We start from the raw sequence: 26,864 nt of genomic DNA, 5'->3' as shown, positions 1-26,864 counted from the left end.
CCAGGGCAGCATGAGAAGCAGAAAAGACCTTGATGCTGTTTAATCACTGTTCAGCAGTAACTAAAACATTCCTGTGTTATCATCAACACTATTTTGATCACAAATCCAAAACACAGCCCCATACAAGAGACTATGAAGAAAATCAACTCAGCCAAAACCAGCACAGTATCCCAAAAGATGACATCCCTTGAAAGGGTCTTTGGTAACCTGCCTTGTACAGCCTGTAGGCCCAGCAAGATGCCGAGAGCATCTCTCCAGGTGTGACACAGACACAAAGATCTCTGCACGAAGCGCTGCTGAGCCGTGTGGGCAAGTGAAGGGAGAAAATACAGTGCAGATGCAGGTGGCTGTGCATTTTAGTCCTGCAGAAGAGCACAGCTGACCGCAGAGTCTGAAGTTTTATTGTGCACATAAAATGGGAAACAAAGCCATAAAAGAGATTTACATGTGTGTTCCTTGTTCTTCTGCATGGAATACACAGCTTGGCTCCACTTGTGAAGGCGAGCAATGGGTTGTGATTCATTTGCCAACCCACAAAATCACAGAGGTTTTCACTGGCAGAGGTATTTCCACAAAGGACCCTTTAGAGGTTTTTTTTAAATAGCACACTTACTTTCATGGGCTGGAGCAGTTTCTGAACCATCCTCAAATACAGTGATGTACCACATGATTTTAAAACTGAACACCATAGCGTGTTAGTCGTAAATTAAGAACTTCCTGACACAAGTCCTGTGGGACCACAAAACCCCATCTCTTAAGTACAGCTAGATTGCTATTTTTCATAAAGACTGATGCTTTGGCAAGGTTATTTTGAATAACTTGGTACTGGATAATAGGTTATATTGCATATACTTTCCATTCTGTGTGTTATTTGTTCAGGTTTCTATCCCACAGGTGGCAAGAGAAACCTGGCAGAACACCTGCGAAATGGTATCTTAGTATCAGACAAGTTTAGGGACAACTGAGCTTTAAAAGACAGAAATAAGGTCATTGCATTTTAAATGTGTTCTGTCAAAACTGGATTAATGAATTTTCATAAACAGATTTGCAACAGAAATTCCTGCTGTGAATTAGAAAGCATATGTGTGTTAGTAGCATCTCTATTTGCTTCCCCGCCCCAACCCACCAGTATCTGAACACCGAAATGCTACAGATTTAGGCCCTGGTTTTCCAGACACTTGATTACACAAACAGTTCAATTAAGGAGACACTTCCAGGTGGATCAGGTTAAATGTTTTTAACAATATGGTTTTGTTTTTATTCCGTGCACCCATAGAGGTAGGAGATGCTGCCTCCTGGGTATCCTCACCAAAAACCCAGGAAGCTCAAGGAGATCCCATTTGGAGGTTTTGCACAGTTTTTCTCCAAGTCTTTCTTCTAACTAGGTGTTAGAATCAAGAGGCCTGAAGTGCTCTCCAGACCTTTTGTGATGTCCACAAAAAAATGGACTGTAAAACTGAATGATTCACTAACTCCTTTCTGTTCCCCATGGTACAATTTGTCATTTGTTCAAAGCTTTTGTGCTGATCTCAAGTTCAAAGAGTCACAAACATTTTAATTTTTAATCACCCAAAAAGAAAGCACTGAAAGATCAAGACCAGACCCATACATCCTTCTGAACCCACAATAAACAGCTGCATGCAGTCTTTTCAAAAAATTTCCTTTTGTTTCAGAGCATTTCAATAACAAAGCTCTCAGGAGAGAGTCAAAAATCTACTCAATTGCTTTACTCGCCACCTGATGATTTAAAATTGTGCAAAGTGAATATAAATAACTACTGTTCTGAATCAGCAGAATTGCACATTCGCCTTGCACCAGTACCAATGCTGGCACAAGGAAAAAGCTTTGGAAAAATCAGGAACAAAGCATTCATATCATTTTTTTATCTTGCTTTTCAGAAGAACTGGACTCAAGTATGTCTCCAAGCACTTCTGCCTAAAAGTAGTCCCAAACATTATTATAAATTTCTATGTTACTATCCTTTCAAAGTGTATGGAAGGAGCATTCTTGTTCAAAATGAAAAAAATGCTGCCTCTCCTCCCCATCCCTCAATCACACCAGAAGATCTTTCTTAGTCATGTAAATCTGAGGTTGTGTTTTCCCACAAGGTGTCACCATAGAATAACTTCACTGTAGGGCTTTATCAAAAGAATATATATTTTCAGCTTTTAAGATATAAACAAAACATTCAAATTCTCTAGGTAGTACTAAAAGCATCTATTAAAGTACATAACTTTGTAATGAAATAGATCCAATTACAGAAAACTGCAATGGAGTAAAGCAACATCTATTTTTTGAATTTGCATTAAAAAATCAAGAAACTGGAAAAGAATTTCCTATTTCTCTTGCTTATTACAAAAACAGTTTGAAAGCTTCCAAGGACATTTTCTTCATTGCACCTGTGTTCAGTGATTAGTTTCATATTACGAACACACCACTTTAGGAATTCGCTTTCTCTCCTAAGCACTAGATTTTACAACTAAGAACCCTTGCACGTTAAAGATATAATTTCAGCTCCGATCCTAAGAAGTGTTCTTTAGAGGTGAAGCTGCGCTCACATGGGGTCCCAGGAAAGCCAAAGGCAAGGTCTTTGTGAGTAGAAGAGCTTGTTCTTGCCCTTTTGTTATTAAGACTGAGATACAGTTTCAATGGCTTGCTATTTCTGCTGCCTCTTCTTTCTGTTCAGTTGATTCGGACAGTAGAAATAGAGAAGTATTTATAAGTTAAAGAAAGTATTTTGCAACTAAGCATTTGTCCTCACCTGCTCAGCACTGTCTGAATTAGAAACCACCACAAAAGAAATATTTAAGTCCCCAAACCCTCTTTCCCACATGCTCTTCATTGCATTTAATGAAGTTAAATTCATTGGAGTGCATCTGTATTGAAAAAAAAAAGCCTAGTGGGATTTTGATGCAAGTGTCTTAGCAATCTGCCTATTAAGCATATTTAGTTTGCAAATAGTGTTGTTCATGCTCTGTGGGCCCTTTGATTACATGCCAAGATTGGGCAAGCTGGTTGAATCCTTCCCCCATGTCCCCCCCACCTGTAAGAAAGGTCCTACCAGACAGAGAGGCACTTCCCCCAGCTGTGTCCATCTCCCCTCTCAACACCTGCCTCTAGGGCAGCCTGCGCGTACTCGTTTTGGATAGGAACTTCATGGACATTAACAGGATTAGAGTGCCGTAAACTGGCTTTTAGTAACATTATTGCTGCAGACCAAAAGGAATGAAAAGCAAAGAGAAATATTTCATTGCTATGTGGCACACGGCAGCAGCAGCGTAGGAAAGCTGTTCAAAGAAAGGAGATGATGCTGTTCTTACAGGTTACTTTTCACAACAGACCCACCCTGACAATACTTCTGATGCCATTGGGTGAAGGGAGAGGTGTCATTTGGTATTTTATTTTGGTGTTTTAAAAGAAGATCCAGATTCTTAACCCAAACTGGTATTTGCAGCACAATCTAGGATTAATGTATGAGTATTATGGAAAAAAAAACCCTTATTTCTAAAAAGATAGGGTAAAGTTTCTCATGAAAGCACTTGAAAATTTAGGTGCATAATGCTTTAAAAATGACCAGTCTTTTAAATCACTTTGAAGACTCCTGTTCCTGAAGGGAGTTTCCTTTTTCTCTTTCTTGTCAGTTAGTGCCAACTCCATACCCCACAGGCAGGTGCGTCGTGTAACGAGGAGAGCACGGGTCTCACCTGCCTCTCCTAATCTGCCTCTGGCTCCATCCCCAGGCGGGCAGTGTGCCACCATGCCCCGCGCTCACGGGGTGTCATTTGAGCAGCTGGCCTTTTCCCCTCCCACGTGAACCTGGAGCACCACTGTCGCTCCCCCCCCATCCTTATCCTCACCTGGGTTTTTGTTTCGCTCCAACCAGCCTCTGTGCCTGGGCCACCCAGATCGAGATCTCCCCTTATGCAATCGAGTTGCGCAGCCATGTGCCACAATTTGGCACGGAACAGCACAGAGCAAAGCTGTTGTCCTGCGAGTGCCATCTCAGGAAGTGTTCAGCGGTTAGAGTTGCTTACGTCATGGTTTTGTCACCAGTACAGTAACGCAGGGCATCTTGCTTTGTCCCAGCAACAGTAAAGCAATCAGTTCAGTTTTCTTCAAAAAGGAATCATTTGGTCCCTTTTGCAATATGGATCACTCAGGAATTGCTGAATGGGGAGCTGTTGCGATAGAAAATGGACCCCCTTTGTAGAAGAGGTAAATAAATAGTCAGTCTGGTATTTGCTTTTGCGAACTGACGGAGTGAACAGGAAACCTTGTGGCTTTAGGTAGAGCTGGTCTCCTCTTCGGGTAGGAGATGACTTTTTTCCAGTCCCAGTTTCTCGTCTTGTCTGAAAATATCCAGGTGCATGAAAAAAAGCAATTCTTATTGGATGTATTTTGGTCTTGGAAAATGCAACATTGTCTACTTTTGTGCCTTTAAAAGTGGAATTTATCATCAGGTAGTTCTGTATTTATTAAACGTTGGTACTCTCAGAAAAGGTTAAAAGGTACTTTCTTCACCACCAGAAGAGTTAGTTCTCACTTGCATGCCAGTTCCTAGGTTCCTTCTTCTCAGCCACTGAAATAAAGGCAAAATTCAGGCACCAAACTCAGAAGTGTTTTTCTGTGCTTTGACAACTCAGAAAGGGTATTTCCCACCCTCTGTAAGTCTTCTGGATGAATCACTGGACTGTGCTGAACCATAACCTGTCTTTGGCTCACTTTTTGACAACTGCAAAGGCAGAGCCAGCCTTCTAATCTTCCACGATACCATTTCTCCAGTTAAACGCTGCATTTGCTCCATGAGTTAATGTCTTCACCGGTGGGTTGACCATCTGCCATTTGTTCTCCTCTTTCAGCTCTTCGCAGAAACACATGCCCAGCGAAGGGATCTAGGAAAGAAGTTACCAGCAGAGTTACTAGCAGGGTGATTGCTTTGACAGGAAAGAGAGGGCTTTGCTACAGAAGGGAGCAGAGCCTGGGACTGTTCTGGGAGGAGAAACCAGGACATTTTGCCACTTCTGAAATGAACTAAGAACAGTCTGGAGGCCTGCGGGGTGAAAGCTGAACTTGTGTCATCACCCCACATTCATACTTGGATTTGATGATCAAAATATATTCACTCCTTTTTATGCATCGGCAATGGTAGTAAAAATATATCTAAAGACTGAATTCTCTGGTTGGTCATACCAAGGCAGATGGTAAGGAAAACTGGGGTGAAGAATTCTGCCACCAGTGATAATACATAAATAAAGGAAACCAAAAACCTTGGCGACCAAGTCTCAAGCACAGGCCCCACTTGTGAAGTTGGCAAGAAAACCCTTCTCTACTTCATTCCGCAGCTGAGCACCAAAGTTGTGAACTTAAAGTGACTCGAAAAACACATAGCTTCTTAAAGAGTGACTCATTGAATGTAGCTGTACACTCACAACACCATGGGGAGGAGGGGGAAGACTCTTAGCCCTGTTTCTAAAGGAAGGAGGCTAGCTCCAGATGGAGAGGTTTCCAAATGTGCCTCTTGTCTGTAGGTGTTACCTGGCATTGACTTTCCAGGGGAGTCAGATGAAAATCTCCAAAGACTTAGCTGCTAGTCACATACTGTTCAGCAGGAGAAGATCCTTCTCTTGACCTTTAGCTTTGCTAAAACTACATGAGATTCCCTTTGTAATGAGAAAGCTAATGTCATTGGTATTGGCATGCAGTTAGACGCATGTTTCACTGCCTAAGCAGGCTTCTTATTAAAAGTATTACAAAACAAAAAAAAAAGCTTGCTGCTGAAAAAAAATCTTCTTACCTTTCGTACCACCTGGGCAAAGTCGCTGCTGTCTCTGGCAGGGAGCCCTATCAGAGGTCGGGTGAAAGATGCCAAGGAAGAGCCATGGCCGACAATGAGGATGACACCTGATATACCAGAGAAAGCAAAGAAAAGTAGTAAGGGAGCTGCAAGCACCATCAGGTTACCCCATCAGCAGGTGGGTATGAGGCTCTTTCGGGGCTGTTCATCTTTGCAGACCTCTTTGATAATGTGGCAGGGTGTATTTTGCTGGTCAGAAAAAGGCTGGTGTGTTGTAGGCATGCCAGCTAGTGAGAGAAAGCATTTGCTAGGAAAAGAGAAAAAAAAAAGCTTTCCAGAAAAGTATATTATCTCATGCTGAGCTACATTCTGATGTTGAAAGAGCAAAGAGTATACTCTAGCAATTTAGTACTTTACCGCCTTCTGTTTCGTTTTGCTTTTTCATTTCTATCCCATAAATTACATGTATTTTGATTTTGTGTAGCCAAGACAAGGACTAAGAGTCTGCCTTAAGCTCTGTGCAATACCAACTACTCATATGAAATGTGCTTCTGTTGGCAAATCTTTGCCTGTTCCTGTAACTGAAAGTGTCTGACAGAATATACAAAGATCTGAAACCTTTACCTTTGCTGGGGCAGGCAGTGATGATCTGTTTTATAACCTCAGAGCTTCTGCTTACATATTCTTCATAACTTTCCGATGGCACCAGAGAAGAGAGTGGGAAGTTACCCCTGATAATAAAATCACAGATATATGTTAATCCAGCTGAATATGGGGACACTGTTAGCACTATTGAATGACTACACCAGAGAAAAGGCACTTGGTTAAAAGGATATAGGTTTATCTACTGACTTGGCTGACGTACTGCTACCTCAGCTTGCATGGAGCATTAGCTTCCCCCCCAGTAATTTCTATTAAATCTTACGGCTAAATCTCATAGCTCATAAAGCACCAGATGCAGGGAAAGCCATGCTTTAATAAAACTTGCCATTTACAGTGGAGATTATTTAAAGTAGGATTCATGCCTAAGAAAAGCTTGTGCTTTGAGCAATTCTGTCGGCAAGGATGACTGCCCAGGTGTGGACTGCAGACTTGCAGACCAGCCCAGCTTTAGCAATCCTGCCTGAGTTCAAACCAAGGCGAGACACTGATGATGTGAATGCTTTCAAGATTTGGCACCTCAGTGTTAGTCTCCTTAATAAACAAAGGAAAACAAAATCAACAACAAACAAGGCATATCTCCATTAGCTGGACAAATGGATAGTAAAGACTTTCACTCCTAGAGTTAAAAAAGAACAGTGCACCACTCCTAAGTATCTGAGCCCTTCTTCTATTTTTCATCCATTTTTCATGTCATCCTCTTAATCTATCTTCTCTGGGAAGGGGAGGCGTTCACTGCTATGGCTGGCAAATATTGTTAGCCATGTGTTGTGATACAATACAAGGTGTTAATTTTTTTTCTACAAACAACTGCCCCCCTCACCCCGATTTGATTGTCTCCTTATTTAGTGAATAGGCAGGAGTAAGATTAGATCAATATATTGTAGTAAGGAATGGTATCACAGTGTACTTTCACAGGTGAGTCCTCGGTACATTATGTCAGCACAAACTGCAGAAGTAGAAAATAGGTGGTAAAACCATGTGAAAAGCTCATGCCGGTTTGTTAATCATAGCTAATATTAATCCTGGCTAGGTCAGAGAAGTCCAGATTGGGGTACTCAAAACTAGTCGACCTTTTGGCAGAGCTGCAATTTTTTTTTAATGTGTTGTCCTGTTGGCACCTCAGTCCCTTCAGTATTAACTCTGTTATTAACTAGTCGTCCTGCAGCAGAACTGAGCATCGCCATCACGGGCCCAAGTGGTTTCCAGGCTAACTAGCAACAGGAGTGCTCAGCCCAGGCCAAGGTCTCGGTAGGAGTGCTGTGTCCAGCTGTGAGTGCTACAGTGCAAGTGAGATGAGGACCAACAAGAGAAAATCCAGAGAGGAGCAGTGAAGAGAGGTCCAGAAAGCACAGCCTACAAGGGAGGATGGGAAGAGTTCAGCTCGGAGGAAAAGGCTGAAGAAGGACATGGTAATAGTCCGCAAAAGGCTGTTGTGAAGAGGAAAGGAAGGGTCTGTCCTCCATGCAAAGGCTGAAGAGGAAAGAAATGAGTGGCTTGCACTGTGACCGGCAGTCTTTAACAGCAGGAACGGCAAAGGCGGAGTTTATCCTGCTTTGGGAGAGGGAGCATCTACCACCCTTCTGCTTCTGTGAGAGCATGAGAGGAGAGAGGCAGAGTTAATCTCACCCAATCTTAGCTCAAGTGTCTGGCTAGGTCAATGGAGACAAGTGTAAGCCCCCTCAGAGGGCAAGTCATGCTATCTTAAGTGACTGACATAGCCTATCTAAGATGGAAAGTCACTGTCTTGGGAGTCCCCTTCTTTCCATTGACCAGAAGGCTGCTAGGTAACAGCCTGGGCACCCAGCTCTTAGATGTCTACAACTGGGTGCAGTGAACCTCGAGGTGATTTCATCTCAGCACACAACGCATGGGCAGCAAATGCTTCAGCACCACTCACGTTGCCTCTTAGTGGTCCTGGAAACAGGAGAATTTGGGTTAGGTCCACTAATGTCAGGGAACGATCAGGGACTTAACCTAGTTGAAGATTGTCATTTGCAGTGGCTGAATATGGTAAAATCAGCCCCTGGGACTTGAGGATTTTGAAATCTGCCTGTGATGGGAAGAAACTGGCATCATACGTGCAAGTTTATAGCTCATCCACCCTATCTTTGCCTGGACCTGAGTGAGGGTCTGAACCCTGTAGTTAGCACTGCTTCAGAGCTTCCCCTCTGAACTTCCCACTGCTCTGCATTTGCACACTTTTCTATGTGGAAGTTTGAGGCAGGTGATTTTTTATTGAAAAAAACTAGGGAAAACAGTCTGTCGGTGGTAAAACATACCAAGAAAATGAAGGATTTCATTCCTTCATGCAATTCCAAATGAAGACAGTAGCTTGGCTGTAAGAAATGCATTAAGACATGAGGAGTTTCCTTTCCCCCTTTCTTGTGTGTGTGGGAAACCCCAGAGACACTCCCTTTGATTAGCTGAGTAATTTCCTGGATCTGGCTGTGCCCTGCGAACAGAGAGCAACCTGGTTTGTGAGCAAGATGAGGAGCTAGACTGAATTGGAGGCTTATCATTTCCTGCCCTGCTGTGGTTTGCAAGCACTCAGAAAAGGCATCCCCCCCCCCGCCAGGTTGTGAGGGCCCCAAAAAATCCTAAAGTGCTAATCTTTGAGCAACTCAAACCAAAACAACTCCCCTCCCTGACCGAATTTGGCATAAACATCAATTACAGTGAAACGCTGTTATCCTGCCTGCCCCCAAAACCAGAAGGACAGCTGGCTCGTGTCGGGCTCACCTCTCTCTCCCCAGACCCTGCATGGCTCTGCCCCGGGGTGCACGGGGGTGGCTGCCCCACTTTTCTTTCTTCTTGTAGCTGTTGCTTCAGTGACAGAAACCAGCGACGTTTCAGCTGTGCTCCCTGCCACCTCCCAGCCTGGCCTCATCCTCTGCCGCGGGGCAGACATCTTGTTGGTGCCCTGCAGACCCTAAACAAAGGGCTTACTAACCTTTTCTAAAGTCACATTTCTTCGTCGCTGAAAACCAGCATGTTATTTACCCGACAGGTTATTCTTCACATTTCTAAAGTGTGCTTCACATGAGGTGAAAACAAAACTCCTGGTACCTGTCACTAATGCCTATAACGCAGCTATCCTTGTGCGTGACAAACCATGGGCCTGAAGGATCTGAAGGCAACACCGAAGCAGGGCTGGTCCCGTACACAAGCATCAGATGTTTGTGCATGGGCAGGTGCACCCGTGTGCTACATGCGCCCACGTTCCCAAGCATGCCTGTCTCTGTGTCAGAGCAGCAAAGAAAGTTGACCCTTGGCACAAGACAGCTGACAGCATATTATATTTTGGGAACAGATCATGCAGACTTGAATTTGATCAGAATCACCCATTTTTTGCAGTGTTCATAGTGGTTTATGGCAAATAAAAAGATGAAGACATACCTCAGGGGAAAAAGATACAGCTTTAACAGCTAGTTACAGAGCAATTACCTGTAACTTGTGTCTATTTTGTAAGAGGCCTCTGCCAGTTCTGTCACAGTCATGAAGTTAGGAATTACTCTGCTTGCTTCCCACTTGGTCCATTCAAACAGTCCTGGTTCCACCTTGATTTTGACTTTTTGATCTAATTTAAGCCCTGCAAGAACAAGAAATATTTATTAAGAAGAGAAAGGTACACTCAAAGTGTTACATTCGTGCTGTACATTCTACCTTGTTCGCTGTAACGTTTTCATTAATGAAAGAGAATTACTTATTGTCGAACAAAAGAGGATCGTGTTGGTTAAATGAAGCCAACATTATATTCTTGTCTGACTAATGTTAAGGCACTACAAATTCTTACATTATTACCATTATTATTTCTGGAGCTCTCTTGTGATGATCTGCAAGGTACAGGAGAGAACAGAAGAAAAGACCTCAGCAATGTTGCAATCTGAATAAACTTTAGACAGGAAATGTTTTTACCATTTTAATATAGTATTTTGCTCAGTGGTCCTCGCTGGGGCAATAAACTGTCCTACAGTGTTAGAAATTGAATTCCTTTGTCAAAAGACACATTATTTTGTTGATTATTCTCAAGAGAGGTTACCGGGTGGCAAATGCTTTCAGGAGAGAGCTGTCTTCCCTGATTCACCTACGTATCCTTCAGAGCACTGGAAACATTTGCTTTTTGGCTCAGAATATTTTCAGGAAGAGGTGGCAGTGGTGATTTGATGAGCAGCTACTAATGTTGAACTCAACCTGATGTGAAACACCTCTGCTTCATGTAATATTAGATTCCATTTTAACTAGCGAGGCCTGGAGTTAATGGGGTAGTACTCTCCAGACCATACACGTGGCAGCAAGTTTATTACTGCCTATATTATCAGCTGGACAAAACCACCTCGTCTTCCTTGCTTAAATATAACAACAAATAACCACAAAGTCATACATCTTCTTAATTACTCATCTCACAGACTTCACAGAAGTTTGATGAAGACATTTTCACTGTGGCAAAAGCACCTGGCCGGGTTTGCTGTCTTACCCTGCAGTACGTGTTGAGCTGTCTGTACGCAGCGGAGTGCGGGTGACGAGTACACGTAGCTGACTGTCACCTCCTGGTCCAGCAGAGCTTCCCCTGGATGGGAACAGCAAAGTGAGTTGCTCTTTTACAAATCATGACAGATGAGAAACTAGTACAAAATACTTTCTGCAAAAATCAGCTTGGAGCTTTTCAGTTTCATTGATGTGGGATACATTGACAGTCCCTTTCTATTCATTTTTTCACACTCTTGGCTGACTGCGCTCACTAAAAAGCTCATTCTGGTGGCAACAGCAAGTTTAAAATGAGTGTTGGAAAGATAATTACAGAAGATTCACTCCAAATCTGCAAACAGCAGTTAGGCATTTGGATGTCTCCATATATCTGAATCATCAGAGACAAGCATTTGCACCAGACTTGCCTTGTCACAGTCAGGCGTGCTTGCTCAGGGAGCAGAAACAACTTCACCTGGTGAGTGAATTGCATCAGACTAACCCATATTACCCAGCGCCAGGTACCTGGGGTGAGGTGACCACACTCTGCTGGCCATGAAGCTGCTTCCTCTGGCCAGCCCCTTCACTCCTCGCTGCCCATTCAGTGACAACTCGTAAGACATTAGTCCCTTGCAGACAAGCAGCAGGGCACAGGTAGTGTTGCAGCTTCTTTCTTTTAACTTTCTTTGATGAGAACTGGCAGAATGGGTCTCAAAGATGAGCAACCAGTCCCGTTCTCTATTTTACTGTTTAACAAGATCTTGGGGTGGTTGCCCACAGAGAAGGGTTACCGCAGTGAGTGCTGCTAGGAAGTTTTTCAACAGCAAAGCCAGTATGAGCTTTTGCAGATGATGAAAGCCCGCTTCCCAACCCTTACGTTTGCAGTAGGATATTATCCAGCTTACCTATAAGCCTTGACTGGAAAATACCACAGCAAGATAAAGGAGGATCGTATTCAAAATGCTTCATGCTGTCTTTCCGCTTCGGCAGGGTGGAAGGGAAGTTCAGATCTGCTCTGTAGTATTTTCCTGAAATGAGGTGGGACATTTTGCCACGGCACAAGGAGGCAGCAGCTGAACGCACAGGTGGCATTTCGTTGTAATGGCTTCGTTTCTTCTGAATGGTTGGATGGCTGGTTATGAAAACGCAGCCCAGAGTGACATCTCGACTGGCAAATGAAACAGGTCAAGGCCCATTCTCTGGCCACAAGGGCAAGCGATGAAGCAGGACATCTGCCCAAGGAGCTAGTCTCTCTTCCCTCCACCTCAAACACCCACGCTGTCTGTCCACTGGGGAGCACGATCTGTGCTCTCCCCAAACCTCGCCTGGAAACCATGTGGGCGAGGGGGAGCTGCCGTCAGCCGAGACCACACCAAGGAGACAACTAAGAACCAAGCAGTTTGGGGTATCATGGGGCAGTGCCTGAACTCAGATGCCTACAGGATTATTTCAGTACTATAGACATAGTCAGTGTCTCACTAACTAAAAAACCCCGGTGACTGCTATTACCTTAAAGAGATCACGATTTAAGGTCACAACACTGGCTTGGGAAATCACCTGTTCTAACAAAATAGCACCTCTTCTGCAAGCTCTGAAGGAGCAAATGAGGGGGGAGGAGAGAGAGGACAGGAAATCATGAGAATTTGGCTTTGTGGGGCTCAAATGAAACAAAAATCCACTCCATATTGATATTCTTTTACCATTGCCAAAATGACAAAAAAGCATTTCCACTGAAGAAAAATGAAACCAATGAATTAATTATGCAGCCTGAAGGTACCATCCTCATTATCTAGTGTGAATTTTGCACACTTAATATAGGAGATCTCCAGCATAACAAAGGAGACTTTCAGCATAAAGCTTTCCCTTCTGAACTCCCACCTTCCTGTTCCCCTCTTTCCTCCTGACATGTACTTCCCTGTTCTGGGTCAGTTTTCTTCACTTCAAAACATACTTTTTTTGAGAGAGAGGGCCAAGAAATTCAGCTGTTAATTTAGGTCAGTGCTGACATCTCATTTCCACCATGGTTTGCTCTTGCTCTTCTTCCCCAGGTTTGACTAGTGACGTACTGTGACTCTGATCAGCAGACCACAATTCTGACTCAAGCACGGAAAGGTGGAGGGCTCTGACAACCACCACCTTGTGTAACGAGCAGTAGAGATCTTGTGTTTTGTACATCCGTCAGTGAGATGCACATCTGTCAATATCACAAGATCTTTGCTTGTTCTGCAGAGTTTATCCAAAATAAGCATGAAGGACTTTAGGACATTATGAAATACTGGTTACATGCAGGTCAAAGCAGTGCTGTACCTGATTTGCCATGTTACTCACTCTTTATGTCAGTGTTTACATTTACACGTAGGAGACTGAATCTCCTGTACCCATTACTGAGGTTAATTGGTTTTGGTTCTGATTTGCGAAGATCGTTCCATTATCTTACTCACCATCTGCAGTCAAGCACTGTTGAAGCCAAGATTTGCCAAAGACCTGATCAACTCTTTCCCCGTGGCGCATCACCAGCACGCCTCTTCGCAGGGTGGCGTTCTGAGACAGCTGTGTAAAAAGGGGTTTTCATTACAATATTATACATAACCTGCATGAAAAGTCTCGATTCCTGGACTGGAAGGAAGGAACAGCAGACCCGTCCTGGGAGGTTTATAACAAGCACAGAGGCGGAGAGAAAGGAGCTGCTATAATAGATGCCTATCTTTAGGGCAATAGTAAGCCTGACTGGCTCTGCACTGAAGGCAAATGAAAGAAATCCCTGACCTTCATGGGCTACAGATTAGGTTTTAACTCTGTGTTTACCCTAGTGAAAGGTACTGCTGATAACAGATCTAATTCCAGTGTGGGAAGGATTCATAATTTTAATATATATCGTACAGTTGGTATAAACAAAAGAGGGAAACTAGCTAAGATTTAAGTGGTAATGCTCTTTTCTACACCAGGACTAACACCAAGCTCGTCCTTCTTTTCCTAATGAAAACACTACTTTTATACTTTTCATAACTGTGTGGCCAAGTCAACAGTGAACCCAGATCTCCTCTGAGGCCACTTTTTTACTCAGACTGCATGGAATTACAAATAAGTTCTAAGTAGTTTGGGGTTAGTATACAATGCATGTTAAATACAGATTAGAAGATAAGGAGGAAGAGGTCAAAGGCTTTCAAACTTTTTCAACAGTAACCCATCGCAGCGTTGCTGCTGCAGCACTGAGGTTAGTGATGTGTATCTTCAGCAGCAGAGAAGGGAATTCTTAAGAAGTGGTATGAGATTTATATTCATGTATTCTGCTGAACACTATTACATTTCTTCCACGAAACACAAATCAACAGCCACAAGATCAGAGTTTAAAACTAAGGTTTTGTGGTCTTGCTCTTCTGCTTAGGAGGAGCACAGGGGCTGGGGAAACTCCTAGACAGGAGACGTGCATATCTGCAAAACGTGTTCCTCAGACCAAGCCATGGCTCTGCCACAGATCTGAGCTAGATAAGAGAGGCCAAGAGCCATCAAGAGCCCGTGGAAGGTTGTGTGACTTTTGCAGAAGTTTCTCTCTTACAGTTGTACACACAGGGTCCTGGAGGCCCCAGGATGGAAGTTCCCTCAAGGTGCCCTCAAGTTTCTCTGATGTTAACACAAATGAACCTGGGATTATCCCCCAGCACAGCAAGAAGAGAGGCCATGGGGCCAGCAAGCCCAAAGGGGTTTCTGCAGCATGTCAGTGTGCCAGAAAGGACTGTCTTGGCATCCCTGACCGTCAGAGCCTATAAGGCAGTGCAGGTGCAAATGTGCTGTAGGTAAAAAAAGAGAGTCCTTATTTGTTTTGCTCTTTCTACCAGAAGACCGGTGGAAAACCTGGGAAAAAATTGATACATGTTGATTTTAAAACCGGGACAAAAATGTAATCCCATCAGTGCTAACCTTTCCAGCTAGCTCTTCTCTTGCTGCAGTTCTATGCAGTTATTTGCATTAGCTAAGTATCTAAAAATACAAAAGATGAAACATTTAAATGTGTTAAGATCTGGGACCACATAAACTACCAAGATGACATCCACAGAATCTGGACATAAAAGTAAAAATGAACAATGAGCCTAATTCTGCTCTAGTTACTCTGCTATGAACCCATATGAAAGTCAGGCGAAGTTGTGCCTGCATCTCACTTGTCAGACTTGTTGCCATACCTCTGCACAGCTTGCCCAGTAAGGCTGTGCACAGAGAAACCTCAGCAGAGAACTCATATGTTGCGCTATTAGGACAGGAAGGAAAGGAGTTTTATGAAAGAAGGCAAGAGTAATATACATCATATATGTTACAAAATACGTATGGGATATTATACCATACAGTATGAGCACATGAGTGTGTGTGTGTATATATATATGTGCATTGCAACATAACATGAAAATGCGAGGGAGTAAAAGGAAGATACTATTGAATTTACTAAATGCTTTTAATTAATAATATATCTGCACAAGCTCCTGGCAAAGATAAGAAATGGAAAAAACCAATTACCTGAAGAGAAAGTACGTTGGTTACGCTCCTTGATATACTAGGATTATGGACTTCTCCATTCAGCTTTACATTAGTTTCATTTTCAGTTTGGGTGAAGAATCTTGAAGCTGTTACAAAAGCATATTCCCTGTAGAAAAAGCAGAAGCAACACACAAACAGAAAGGATTTTTAAGTCATGATTTTGTCTACAGACACGTGTAAGTCAGGATTCATATTCCATTCAATGTTTTTTGCACACTTGCAATCCACTTGTTCTTGATTTAGAATCTGCCCAGTAAAAATGAGGCTAAAATAATATGAGCTGATGGCATATATTGGGTGTAACCTTGCTACAGTGTGATCTTCAAACAGGAAATACTACCTGGTTGCCTCTTCTCTGTCTCTGAGGACTAGCGAGACATGCACCTACCCCTCCCTGCTTAGCAAAATCAGCTCTAATCTGCAAGTAGCATCAGCCGCGCTGTCAGCTGCAGAGCAAAGGGCCGGAAGCCAGGGAGATGCCTGCTGATACAGGTAAAGACGAGGGTGGGCTCAAGGTGGTGGAGTAACCCTTGCATGGTTTCATTTTAAGTTAACTTTGCAAGCTCTTGAAATGAGAAAAAAGAAGAAAGAAGAAAGCAGTGAGCCAGGCTGAACGCTCAGCCTGCCCGGCAGAACGCGGTCTTTTAAAATTCATTAGGGTGTTCAGGTTGTTCAAGAGCAAACGGGGGTCATGCCTTGAGCAGCTGAACTAATGAACTCTGGGTGTCTGTGGGTGTGTGTCCTGTGTCTTTTCTTCCAGAGGTCTCAGCATCCCACCCAGACCCCAGGACCTCCACTGCCCACGCTGCCTCCAGCTCCCGCCTGGCAGCCCACAGCTCACGGAGGAAGAATGCTGCCACGGCTCCCAGCAGGAAAAGCGGCTGACGTAAAGCAACACCCATAGAACCCCAACTTACCTGTGCTTAACCCACGTGTCTGACTCGTTGGCCCTCTCAGTGTAGTTTTCGGGAAGAAAACCCCTGCAGCCAGTCCGATGCGAGGTCCCGATCACCCAGCCTTCGCTCACATCAGACTGTTGCGTCGGGTCCACGTAGATGAAGTCCCCGGTGTTGATCATGAGTTCATCGATGTTCTGGGGCTTGTACTGGAAGAGGGCCCTCAGGGTCTGGGGGGAACACGCAGCAGGGTCAGGCTGCTGCCCGGAGCCCACTGCTGCAAGTGCCGCAGCAGTTCAGGGGGTACTTGTTCAACTCTCTACTGGACACAGCGACCGGTACTGTTTTCCACTCCGCAATGTGCTCTTTAATGGCACTTCAGCAGAGAAAAAGGAAGACACTACCGCATGAGCAGTATGTGTAAAAATAGGCACTTGGTTTTCATAAAAATACTTTTTTCCTGTAACTAGTACAGTCTTATTTGAAAGCAAACATAGCAAAAGCATTATCAGTTATTTCTGTGATTACTTGCAGCTGTTCTGAGTGTGACCAAAATCCAATATGAGACTTGTGACAAAGTGCTATACTGATCTGACTAAAAAATGTTGGTAATTCCATAATTTAAATTTGGAAATAAGAACTGGAAAAATGTTGATTGGTTTTAACTAAGAGTCTGTTAAGCAGAAAATCATCAGCGAGAACTGTGCCCTGCTCACTGAGATTTAATCTGTGCAGTTTTCATCATGGCTGCAACAATCAAGAAAACTAATTTTGCTGAATAGAATTTTACTGCAAAGCTGTGATCTGACAAATCCTAGCAAATATTTAAGGATCATTAATTCCTGTCTCTTTTATCATAGAATCATAGAATCATAGAATAGTTTGGGTTGCAAGGGACCTTTAAAGGTCATCTAGTCTAACCCCCCTGCAGTGAGCAGGGACATCTTCAACGAGATCAGGTTGCTCCGAGCCCCGTCCAACCCCACCTTCCATGTTTCCAGGGATGGGGCATCTGTCACCTCTCTGGGATGGGGCATCTGCCACTTCCCTGGGCACCTCTCACTACCCTCATTGTAAAAAATGTCTTCCTTATATATAGTCTAAATCCACCTTCTTTTAGTTTAAAACCATTCCCCCTTGTCCTGTCACAACAGGCCCTGATAAGAAGTCTGTCCCCGTCTTTCTTATAAGCCCCCTTTAAGTACTGAAAGGCTGTAGTAAGGTGTCCCCGAACCCTTCTCTTCTCGAGACTGAATAACCCCAACTCTCTCAGCCTTTCCTCACAGGAAAGGCGTTCCATCCCCCTGATCATTTTTGTGGCCCTCCTCTGGACCCGCTCCAACAGGTCCATGTCTTTCTTGTGCCGAGGGCTCCAGAGCTGGACACAGTACTGCAGGTGGGGTCTCACCAGAGCAGAGTAGAGGGGCTCATGTCATGGTAAGATTAGTTTTTTCTGCTGGAGTTTGGAATTAGACCTTGCTGACATGCAGGTCAAGCAGCCTACCATAAAGGTATCTTCTTCTGATTCATGAGTACAGTTTTTCAACCCAAAGTGGTACTTGAAACAACCATTCTTTTTGAAACACTGTACTGTGCATGCACTGATTTTCTTCATGAAAGAAAAGGCAAGATGACTGTAGCAAAGAGTCTTATTGTGGGCTCAGGAAATTAAATCAATCTGATGACAGTACCTGGTAATGCACAAAACGCATGTCCCGTGAGTAGAGAGCAGCTACCCACTGGCAGGTCTCCCCTGGGTTAATGCATTTGGCCAATTGTTCCAAAGTCTTTTGATGGTGAGGATAAAACTTGTGAGCCAAGGTAAGGTGGAGCTGCTTTAGGCAGGGCTTCACTTGGCAATCTAGGAATGAAACAATCACATCACAACATAGACACGAAGGTCATTCAAAGCTCTTCTTCTTGTTTTATCCTACATGCTTTTCATCATGCAGGAAATATCATAGTAATTAGTAGTAGAGTAGATCATAGTTTTGCTGAATAATGGTTTTGCAGAATGTCATGGGTTTAATCATGGCAAAAGAATGCACAAATCTGGACTGGATTTGCTCCCTGGCTTCAGCTGGGAGAAAAAAATGAACAGGGCTTGAATTCCTCTCCCAGTCTGAGATGTATTGAACTCATTTCTCCCAGACGAAGCTATTTTGGGGCTGTGTCCCTTCAGTCTCCACTGGTGATGCAGTTTCCCTTAGATGTCACTGGAGTGGGGATTAGGACCTATTTCTCAGGGATGCAGTCAGGCCATCAGGCTAGGCCATAGCAACATGGGAATGGGGATCTGGGAATAGGGAGTATTATATTCCTCCCCATCTTGGATATCCCGATCAATTGCCTATCAAGTCACACAGCCAACCATTTCAGCTTCTAGATAAAAGCACTGTGTCTTCAAAGTTTAAAACATGCTCCCCAAGCCACGTTGTTTTCAAATCCATAGGAGGAAAGGGTGCTTGCTGGCAGTAAAACATCAGCTAAGCTCCCCCGGAGACACAGGAGATGTTTTCAGTACCATGCCTAAGCATTTGTGCTACGACCCACCCATTTTCCCTCTGATGTTGGTCCTACCTGCCAGGGCTGAAGCCTCTGATGAGAACGCCAGAGCAAACTCTTTGAGGATATTTGCATGGCTGTCACCAATGAAGAAGCCAAGGTAGCTGGTGGATGAATGTAGTGATAGGGAAATGGATGGCGGAAAGTGCTGCGAAAAGCTGTCACCGACTCGCTTTAAGGTGTCATACAGTAGTTCCACTTTCTGGTCTTCACACTGAAAGAAAACAAAGGAGGAGCAGGCTTTACCCTCCGGCTCAACGGCCGCTATCGTAGCCTGTGTTATACAGTAGTACCAGAAAACAGTGTGGGCGTTAGACTTCCTGAAAAAGACAACGCATCTACGAACTTGCCCAAAATTCCTGGTATTAAATTCAGTAATATTGGGTAGTTTGATCAGCACAGTATCCTGGTGCTATAATAGCCGATGGAGCCTTCTACCAAGAGGTGAATCTAGCCTGGGTAAGAAAGAGCCAAAAGATTTTACTGTCTGACGGGTGTGCAGTAACTTGCCTGAAATGAGATAGGGATCATGATTTCTCTCTTCAATTCTGAGTAAGAATTTGTGTTATTGTTATCTTACAGTCCTTAGCTGAAATTGCTCCTGTTAAAACTTCAAGATCTCAGATGCTGAGCAACATACCTAGCAAAATTCATAAGGCATCTTTGTCATTATGATCCTTAATGTTCTAATCACAGCAAATTAAAGGATTGTACAGAGCCATGCTTCCACAAAAAAGTGGCAATTAAGCAATTTAAGAAGTGAAGAGACAATGATGGAATTTGTGCCGTCCAACCAAAGACAGGAACATTAACAATGCTCCGTTTCTACACTGCTTTATTCTCCTCCGCACAGCTATTTGCTCCATTTAGCCTTTACACTGGGTCGAGCTGCTGAAGGGGAAGAAAAGAAAGGAGCTCCTCCTGCTTAGACCGTCTTTCTCTCTCAAGCATTTCTCAGGCCACAGGGAAGAGAGGGATCCACCAAGGGGGCACCGGGCAGACTGGGCTGTGGGGGGACAGGGATGGGTGGGATTCTGCACCAGGGCAAGTGCCACGCAGCAGGCTCCTCTGGGGGCAACAAGTCCGGGAGCTGCAAAAGATGTGGGGGGTCAGGAAACAGGAGAGGGCCGGGTCGAGAGAAGGAGGCGGGAGCCGGGTCAGTGAGTCTCGTTTTCTGCCTGTGAGACGCCCAGGTCAGCTCTTGCTGACAGCCGAGGAGCAGAGAACAGCACCGGAGGGTGCATTTATCCCTAGACGTATGCTACGTGAAATGGGGCTGAGATGCACGAGGTGAGGGTTGCAATTCTGTTGTCTCTTCCGGGGGCAGGCCTTTAAACTCGACACCTTTCAGGAGCATGCCATTCGTTATTAATTAATGATTTTTTTCTATATAATTGCGATTAATGGCCACAGGGTACCATTCAATATCTTGCAACAAAATACTTTTATTTCCACTGTTTATACTTAGTGGCATGGTTTAGCATAAAAGTATGATTAACAGAATAATTTTTGTCCGACTGCTGTAGCTCATGTCTGCTTCAGCGCATCTGATGTTCATGTGCTGCACCATCAACGTGTGAACACTGGACTCTGGGTGACTTCAGAGTTTTTCCAGACCAGTGACTCTTTGCTGGTCTTTGGTGATACTGACACACTCACCTATGCAGGAGAAGCAGCTCTGCTGGGAAATTCTCTAGAGGGTTACCCAGCATTCAGAAGACCACCTGGGAGGACAGTAGCATCTCTAGAACCAGAAAAGAGCCCACCGGGAGTCCAGCTCAGGAGCCTAATTTCCATGTTAAATTATTGACAAAGTGACTCAATTGCACTGCCGGACTTCAGTCTGGCTCCCCTTGCTCCTTCCATCCCTGTGCATTCTGCTTCTCTCTTTTTCACAACACCCAAGCTTCAATAGAAAGGGTAAAGACTGGGACACGCCACCATAACAATGACCTTCTGGCTGGGGCTCTCTGGGGAAGGCAGGGGTTTCCCTGAGATTCACATAGGCATAATACCAAAGTTGTCTACATCCTATGATAACGCTGTCACCACGGCACAGCTGGCTGAAGGCAGCCACTGCTGCCCTGGCCAGGAATGTTGAACAACCTGGATCGATGCAGGAATGGACACGGTCTCTGAAGCCAATAGCTGCATATGGGGAGAAGTGCTTCCCGCTGGCAGGTCCATGTGCAGCCTGGACTGCACAGGGTTGCTCTAGATGGATGCTAGACACGTGTCACTCAGCTTCCCCCAAGCATCCCACTGGCCCCAGCATCCAATTTTTAGGTATGCCAAGGCCTAAGGTGGGTAGCTAAGCGGGTGGGGGGAAGAAAGCCCCCGGTGCCTACGCAGGGGCTGAGCACTCAAATATTAAGCAAGCACGCCTGGACTTGGGTCATGTCAGTTTGATCATCAAGGAGAAGTTCTGGTGTGAGACAATGGCAGGTGGCCCAGTTTCACCAGTAGTTGATATTTGACCTTTGCATGTCTTTTGTGCCTTACCGTGAAGAAATCGCAGAGAGTGATGTGTGGAAAAATCTCATGGGCTCTGTTTTTCCCGCACTGGCGCTTGCTCTCCTTCCAAAACTCTTGCAGGTGGTTATGCAAACGGCCGGTGGGACACAAGTAAAGAGCATACTCCTGAGGGATTGGGTCGTCCAAAGAGGGGTCATTGCAGTGGGAGTGCAACCTGAAATCAAGAGCATATCACAGAGAGCAAGCGTGTGCACCGCTTACTCTTGTTTCCTGTGGTTGAAGGCATCCATGGTAGACACCAGAAAAAGGAAATACAAGGTTGTTATTTTCTTACAAATGAAAAGCTAAAATAAAAGCTCCTTACAAATTTTCTCTCTGAAGTACTAACTAATGGGTAATGGTGGTTTTTTTTCTGCCTATTTTTTGTGTACTTTACATTTTATTATGTGCCTTCACTTCTTTCAATGTCTGAAAATGAAAGACAACAAAAAAGATTTTTTTTAGGTTTTTTTGGGTTATTTTTCACCCTTTTGTATGACTGGAAACAAAGGACTGGAGGAGGAAAAAGAAGCAATGGGTAGAAAATGTTGAAGAATGACAAAATGAAAACTAACTGAAGATTAAAAAAAAAATACTCAAAAAGAGCTAGCCTTTCTATTCAGCCCTAATAAAAGCAAACAAGACAAATCAGAAAATGCACAAGCAAAGATCAGAAACTCATATCCCATGTGATGTTATCCTTCACCTTGTTCTTCACATGGTGTATGTTTGGCTTTGCAGCTGTTAGATTGGGAGTGATAGCTGGAAAGCGTGGTAGCATCCCTGACAAAAAATTATTTGGGAAGAACATGCCATTCTCAAATGTCTCCTCTGGCTTTTCACACAAAAAAAAGAGAAAAGCAATCAAACCAAGCAAAAAAAAAAAAAAAAGCATAATAAAAACCAGAAGAAAGTACAAGGAAAGACTGGATTTAATCTGGATTTAATTGAAGGTGGATTAAAGCAAAAAAACCAATTATTAGCATATGAATAATATATGAACACACTGTGAGAGTCTTGGTGCAGAGGAAAAAACTTGGTAGGGATCAAGACTAACAAGTGATTTTGACTCTAATGATACCTCCCTCTGACCATCAGCCTTTCAGCATATTTTATAAGGAGCCTTTCTCAAGGGAAGAAGACCTGCTGTTTGCCTTCAGCCATTGCCATTTAACCCCACGGTGTTACCGCACGCGTTTGTAACTGCAACCACGGGTTCACAGATATTTTCCCTGTTTCCTTCCTCCTTTCCTTTGGGACTCAGAGTCCAGGTTCCCCCGTGGGCCCCGTGCGAGCGCTGTGCTGAGGCACGGAGGACATTTACCCCATGGGTGCCTCCGAGCGCCTTCCCGGACGTGCCCCGCTGCGTGCCTGCCATCCTGACTCGGAGCCCGGGAACCCCTTGCAGAGGCAGGGAGCAGACCTCGGCAGCCACGGCCATAAATAAGCAGGAGGCTTAAAACTGAGGAGAAATGTCTGCCCAGGGCAGCCGGTCCCATGAGCTGACTAACATTATTGCGGTAAAAGTAGCAGCTTCTGCCCAAGACTTTCCTCCCCAGTTTTTCTGATTTACCCCGCACCTTCTGCAAATAACCTCGCTTCCCAGAACAAGTACAAATACAATTATTTCTTTCTCTGCGTGAACTAAAATTAAAAAAAAAAGAACTCAGATGCAGGGTTTTTTATGGCAGCTAACTTCAAATTCAGTGACAGAATCAGCATGTGAACAAGGATTTTTAGCCAGGTTTAATGCGAAAGCACTCCTTAGAAATCGCAGGTACTTACCATTTTGCAGCATCTTCTATTGTCTTTTGCCCAGTAGCAGCCAAGGCTTTTTGCCTAGAAAAAAACCAAAATGGATTAATCAGAATAACAGAAACAAAACTCCTAGAAAGTAAAGAATGGACTTGCTGTGGTCACCAAGTCTATTTTCCAGCACAGACAGGACCTTTAACAACTAGGTTACTCCTGGCAAATATTAACATTCTTGAAGCCCTCCAGATAGTTTTTTCCACTGCAAGTCTTTAATTCCTTGAAGATTGGTAACCTGTCCTCCCCACAGGATGTCGTCCTTTGTGTTCTGGAGGCAGCCCTACTGACTATATGGATTTCCTTAAGGTTGGGTAAACCATCCATCCACGCATTGTAAAAGCAGGGTTTGCTCGGTTCATAGGATAATGTTCTGGTTCAAGATGCCAGGCCCAAGCCCATACATATAAACAAAGTAAAATATACTTATACTGGGGTTTGAAAATCTGGATTGAGGATCTCCCATAGGCCAGCAGAGAGCCAGATCTAAGCCACCAGTTCGGTCCAAGATGAGGGACAATCTCTCATGTTTCTCTCTGTTAATGCAACTGTCATTCTCTGGGATCGGATTTGATTCGCATTTCCTTTTCTCACTAGAGCTTTCAAAATGCCAACGATGTGCTTCACATGAACAAGTGTTTGTGACTAAATGCTAAGTGATGGGTGATTCCAGTGTTTAAGTAGCACCTGCACCCATGAACCCCATTTTGAGCCCTGTAACCCACCTACAAACGTCTCAGAAGAGACGTGAAGAGGAAGTAGAGCCAGCGGACATGGAGGAAAACCTGCTAAATTACTCGGCATCTGCTCATCTCTTTCCTTCTCTGTTGAGGCCATCCTTTCTGGCCACTGGGTTCTGAGGGCACTGATCCATTTAGTCTCCTCACATTTCTATCCTCCATCCATCCCTGTGACACCTGAGCATGCACCAGCAGTGCAATGAGTGCATTAAGCAGCAGGACTCAGGTTCGTCCTTGGTGCTTCCTCCTAGCCTTTTGTCTTCTTTCTAGCAAAAGCTACACATGGGCTTGTTAAAAACATTTAAATGGACTTACATGTATGTGCAACCATGCCTGGCTTTTTAGTGTGGACTCGACTCAGATGAGGGCTAACGTGAGTCTTCCCACTCAAGCTTTACCTTCTACCTTTCTTCTCTGTAAAGTAAATCAACTACCATGACCAAATCAATGCAAAACCATGAGGTAGCTGGTCTAAAACTAGCCTATGTCCTCTGTGACTGAATACCACACATTCTCTTTCCACGCCTCTGCTGGCTCCCCCTTCTCCATCACATCCAACACGAACAAGCTGTGTCTTTTTCGTTCTCCCCATGCAGCCCTTCCTGCTGTATCCTGTTGAAATGTCAGTGCCTGCTGCTGCTTGGCCCATGACGCCAGACTTTGTCAACCACTTGTCACACCTCAAAGTGAGTGTTTTACTGCTTCATGCCATGCTGCTCCTCCCACTCGGAGAGAAGCTCTGTGCAAACGGCTCTGAAGCCAAATGGAGCTTGACTTCAGCTTTTCTTTATCATAGGGCTTGCAAAATCGTAAATGTAGTAAGACAAGCGAGACCTGAGGCCATGGACTGTCATGCTGCTCAGTACTATCTCCTTGCTCCCTTGTGCTCCTCTCTGCGCCTGTTCCCACCTTTTGTCTCATCATATATGTTGGCTGTAGGATGCTTTCCAGCAGGATTTGTAGAGCCCTTAGCATCAGGAGAGCATTAGGCTGTGACTAGACATCCTATGCTTCCAAGATGAGCAGCGAAGATTGAAAGATAATGCATGGAGTAAATTCTGTATATACCAAATTCTCTCAGATAGAGAGTAGGAATAAACCATTGAAGATCTGTATTAAAAATAATGTATTTACAGCAGGAATAAACTGGCTCTTCCATAAAGCAGAAGCTGCTGACACAATTCAGTTCTGTGTAAGCACCAGGGGAGGCCCATTTTGTTGATCTGATGCTGGGCTTGACCCTCACATATTTGGTTTTTGTTCTTTTGGGAAATGTTGCTTTGGCATGCTGGTTCTACATTATGAAAGATTTTGTAATATTTCCACCCAGCCTCATTTTTTTCAGGCCAGGACATCTCAAAAGAACAACTTTTCAGTACTTTCATTTATGGTTCAATCCAGGAACTACAGAGATAGCTAAAAGGTTTTATAAAAACACAATCAAAATTTTGAAGGTCTTAAAGTCAATACAAGCAAATAAATGAAAAAATAAAGTGCTTTTGGACATTTTGTCATTTTATGTCGATTTGCATAGTGCTTCTGCCACTGTTTCTTGATTTTGACCTGGGAAGCACAAAGCCATCTCAGTAACAGCAGAAAGCGTTTCTAAGGGGATTTGAAGAACATCACATACAGGACAAAAAATTCGAAAACTAGCCATTATTTTGGGGTGACCAAACTTATAGTATTACTAGAGAAATGATGAGCCAGGTTTTCAGCTGCACAGCTAAAATTCCACTGTGCATAACTGGAACAAGGGACCCATAATTTCCTTGTAAGCTGTCCCCATCGTGTCTAAAGTTGATCCGCTAAATACAGGTGTTCCTAAAAAAGCAACACAGCACTTACGAATGGAGTCTTTTCAACAACTTGCTTAATTTTCAGTCAAAAGGGAGAGATATTGGTCTCCTTTCTAAAATATTTTTATGAGGAGTTCTTTGACATTGTAATAAAAAGATTTATTTTTTGAACAGTTTGAACCAAAGTGTCCATTATTGCCTTTCAGAAGTTGGGAAATCCTCCCCAAAACTTCCTTGTCCAACCAGAATGATGTTTGGGGGAGGAGTGACCACCACGTTTCTTTTTTATTAACTTGGTTGGCTGTCACCAGTTAATCTCTCATCCATTGGGGCTGCCGAGAATAGTGCCTCACTCTTTACTATTACATTTTCCAGGTAGGACATCTTGGAACAAGATCCTTATTCAAGACAGGAAGAAAAATTGAGAGACTTATGTGGCATCTTGTTAAGGAAAGCTTACTCTTTTAAAACAGTTTCGAGTGACAAAATCCAGCAGGAGATTTTGCCAGGCCTGAAAAAAACTTTTGGTAAGTTTGGATAGAAGTTACATCCACATTTAACTCCCTTATAATGACAGTGATAAGCAGAAAAAATGAAAGAGGATATATCCGAAGAGCAGACTATGGACATCAACTTCTTGACTCATTGTGAAGCCTCTCAACCTGAAGACGTGGCAGGGCGTGTGTCTTCAGATATACACAGTATTTATAAAAATGGATACAGAGCAGGTTGTTTTTGCAATATGAGCAATACGCACTGCTCTACAAGAAATTCAAAGCAAGACAGGCCTGATCCCTGACATCACCCCCAGGAAGCAGCACGCTCTCTTGATGAAAAAAGCAAACTGCCTGCTGTCAGGATCTTATGAGAAATAATTCTTATATCTTAAATACCTCTTACTGTGAAAAGGCAGCCGAACACATTACTCACGCAATATGAGCCGGGAATCCTTTTGCGAGGAGAGACTCGAGGAGTACAGAGGTGCTTTTGCTCCTGTGCTTGTTCGACACCTTTGCGTACAGCTGTGTCTCAGCCACCGCCATCTCCTCCGCTCTTCCCCCGGCCGAGTGCTGAGTGCTGACAGAAACTGGGC

The 26,864-nt window shown here is 43.9% G+C and overlaps 2 protein-coding genes across 2 annotated transcripts in view; one reads left to right on the top strand and one right to left on the bottom strand.

The window, feature by feature from the left end:
* RSPH1 (radial spoke head component 1) overlaps positions 1-5,788 on the top strand; it is a 17,747-nt gene extending 11,959 nt beyond the window's left edge. The window contains exon 9 of the mRNA XM_075173148.1: positions 4,860-5,788. Coding sequence (XP_075029249.1) covers positions 4,860-5,035 — 176 coding nt within the window. The 3' untranslated portion in view covers positions 5,036-5,788. The remainder of the gene's footprint in view (positions 1-4,859) is intronic.
* On the bottom strand, positions 307-26,864 carry UBASH3A (ubiquitin associated and SH3 domain containing A). Its single transcript, XM_075173138.1, has 14 exons — positions 26,702-26,864; positions 23,209-23,262; positions 21,412-21,598; positions 18,925-19,123; positions 18,036-18,205; positions 16,366-16,574; positions 15,428-15,554; positions 13,363-13,471; positions 11,827-11,949; positions 10,932-11,024; positions 9,902-10,046; positions 6,419-6,525; positions 5,795-5,901; positions 307-4,892 (listed from the first exon to the last, which is right to left on the bottom strand). The coding sequence occupies exons 1-14, from the start codon at positions 26,812-26,814 to the stop codon at positions 4,755-4,757; spliced, it is 1,881 nt and encodes a 626-aa protein (XP_075029239.1). The 5' UTR covers positions 26,815-26,864; the 3' UTR covers positions 307-4,754.

The sequence above is a fragment of the Calonectris borealis genome, chromosome 1 (assembly GCF_964195595.1).
Source record: "Calonectris borealis chromosome 1, bCalBor7.hap1.2, whole genome shotgun sequence".
In the NCBI taxonomy this organism is placed as follows: Eukaryota; Metazoa; Chordata; class Aves; order Procellariiformes; family Procellariidae; genus Calonectris; species Calonectris borealis.
The sequence above is the reverse complement of the archived record's forward strand: the minus strand, read 5'-3'. Positions and strand labels throughout refer to the sequence as shown.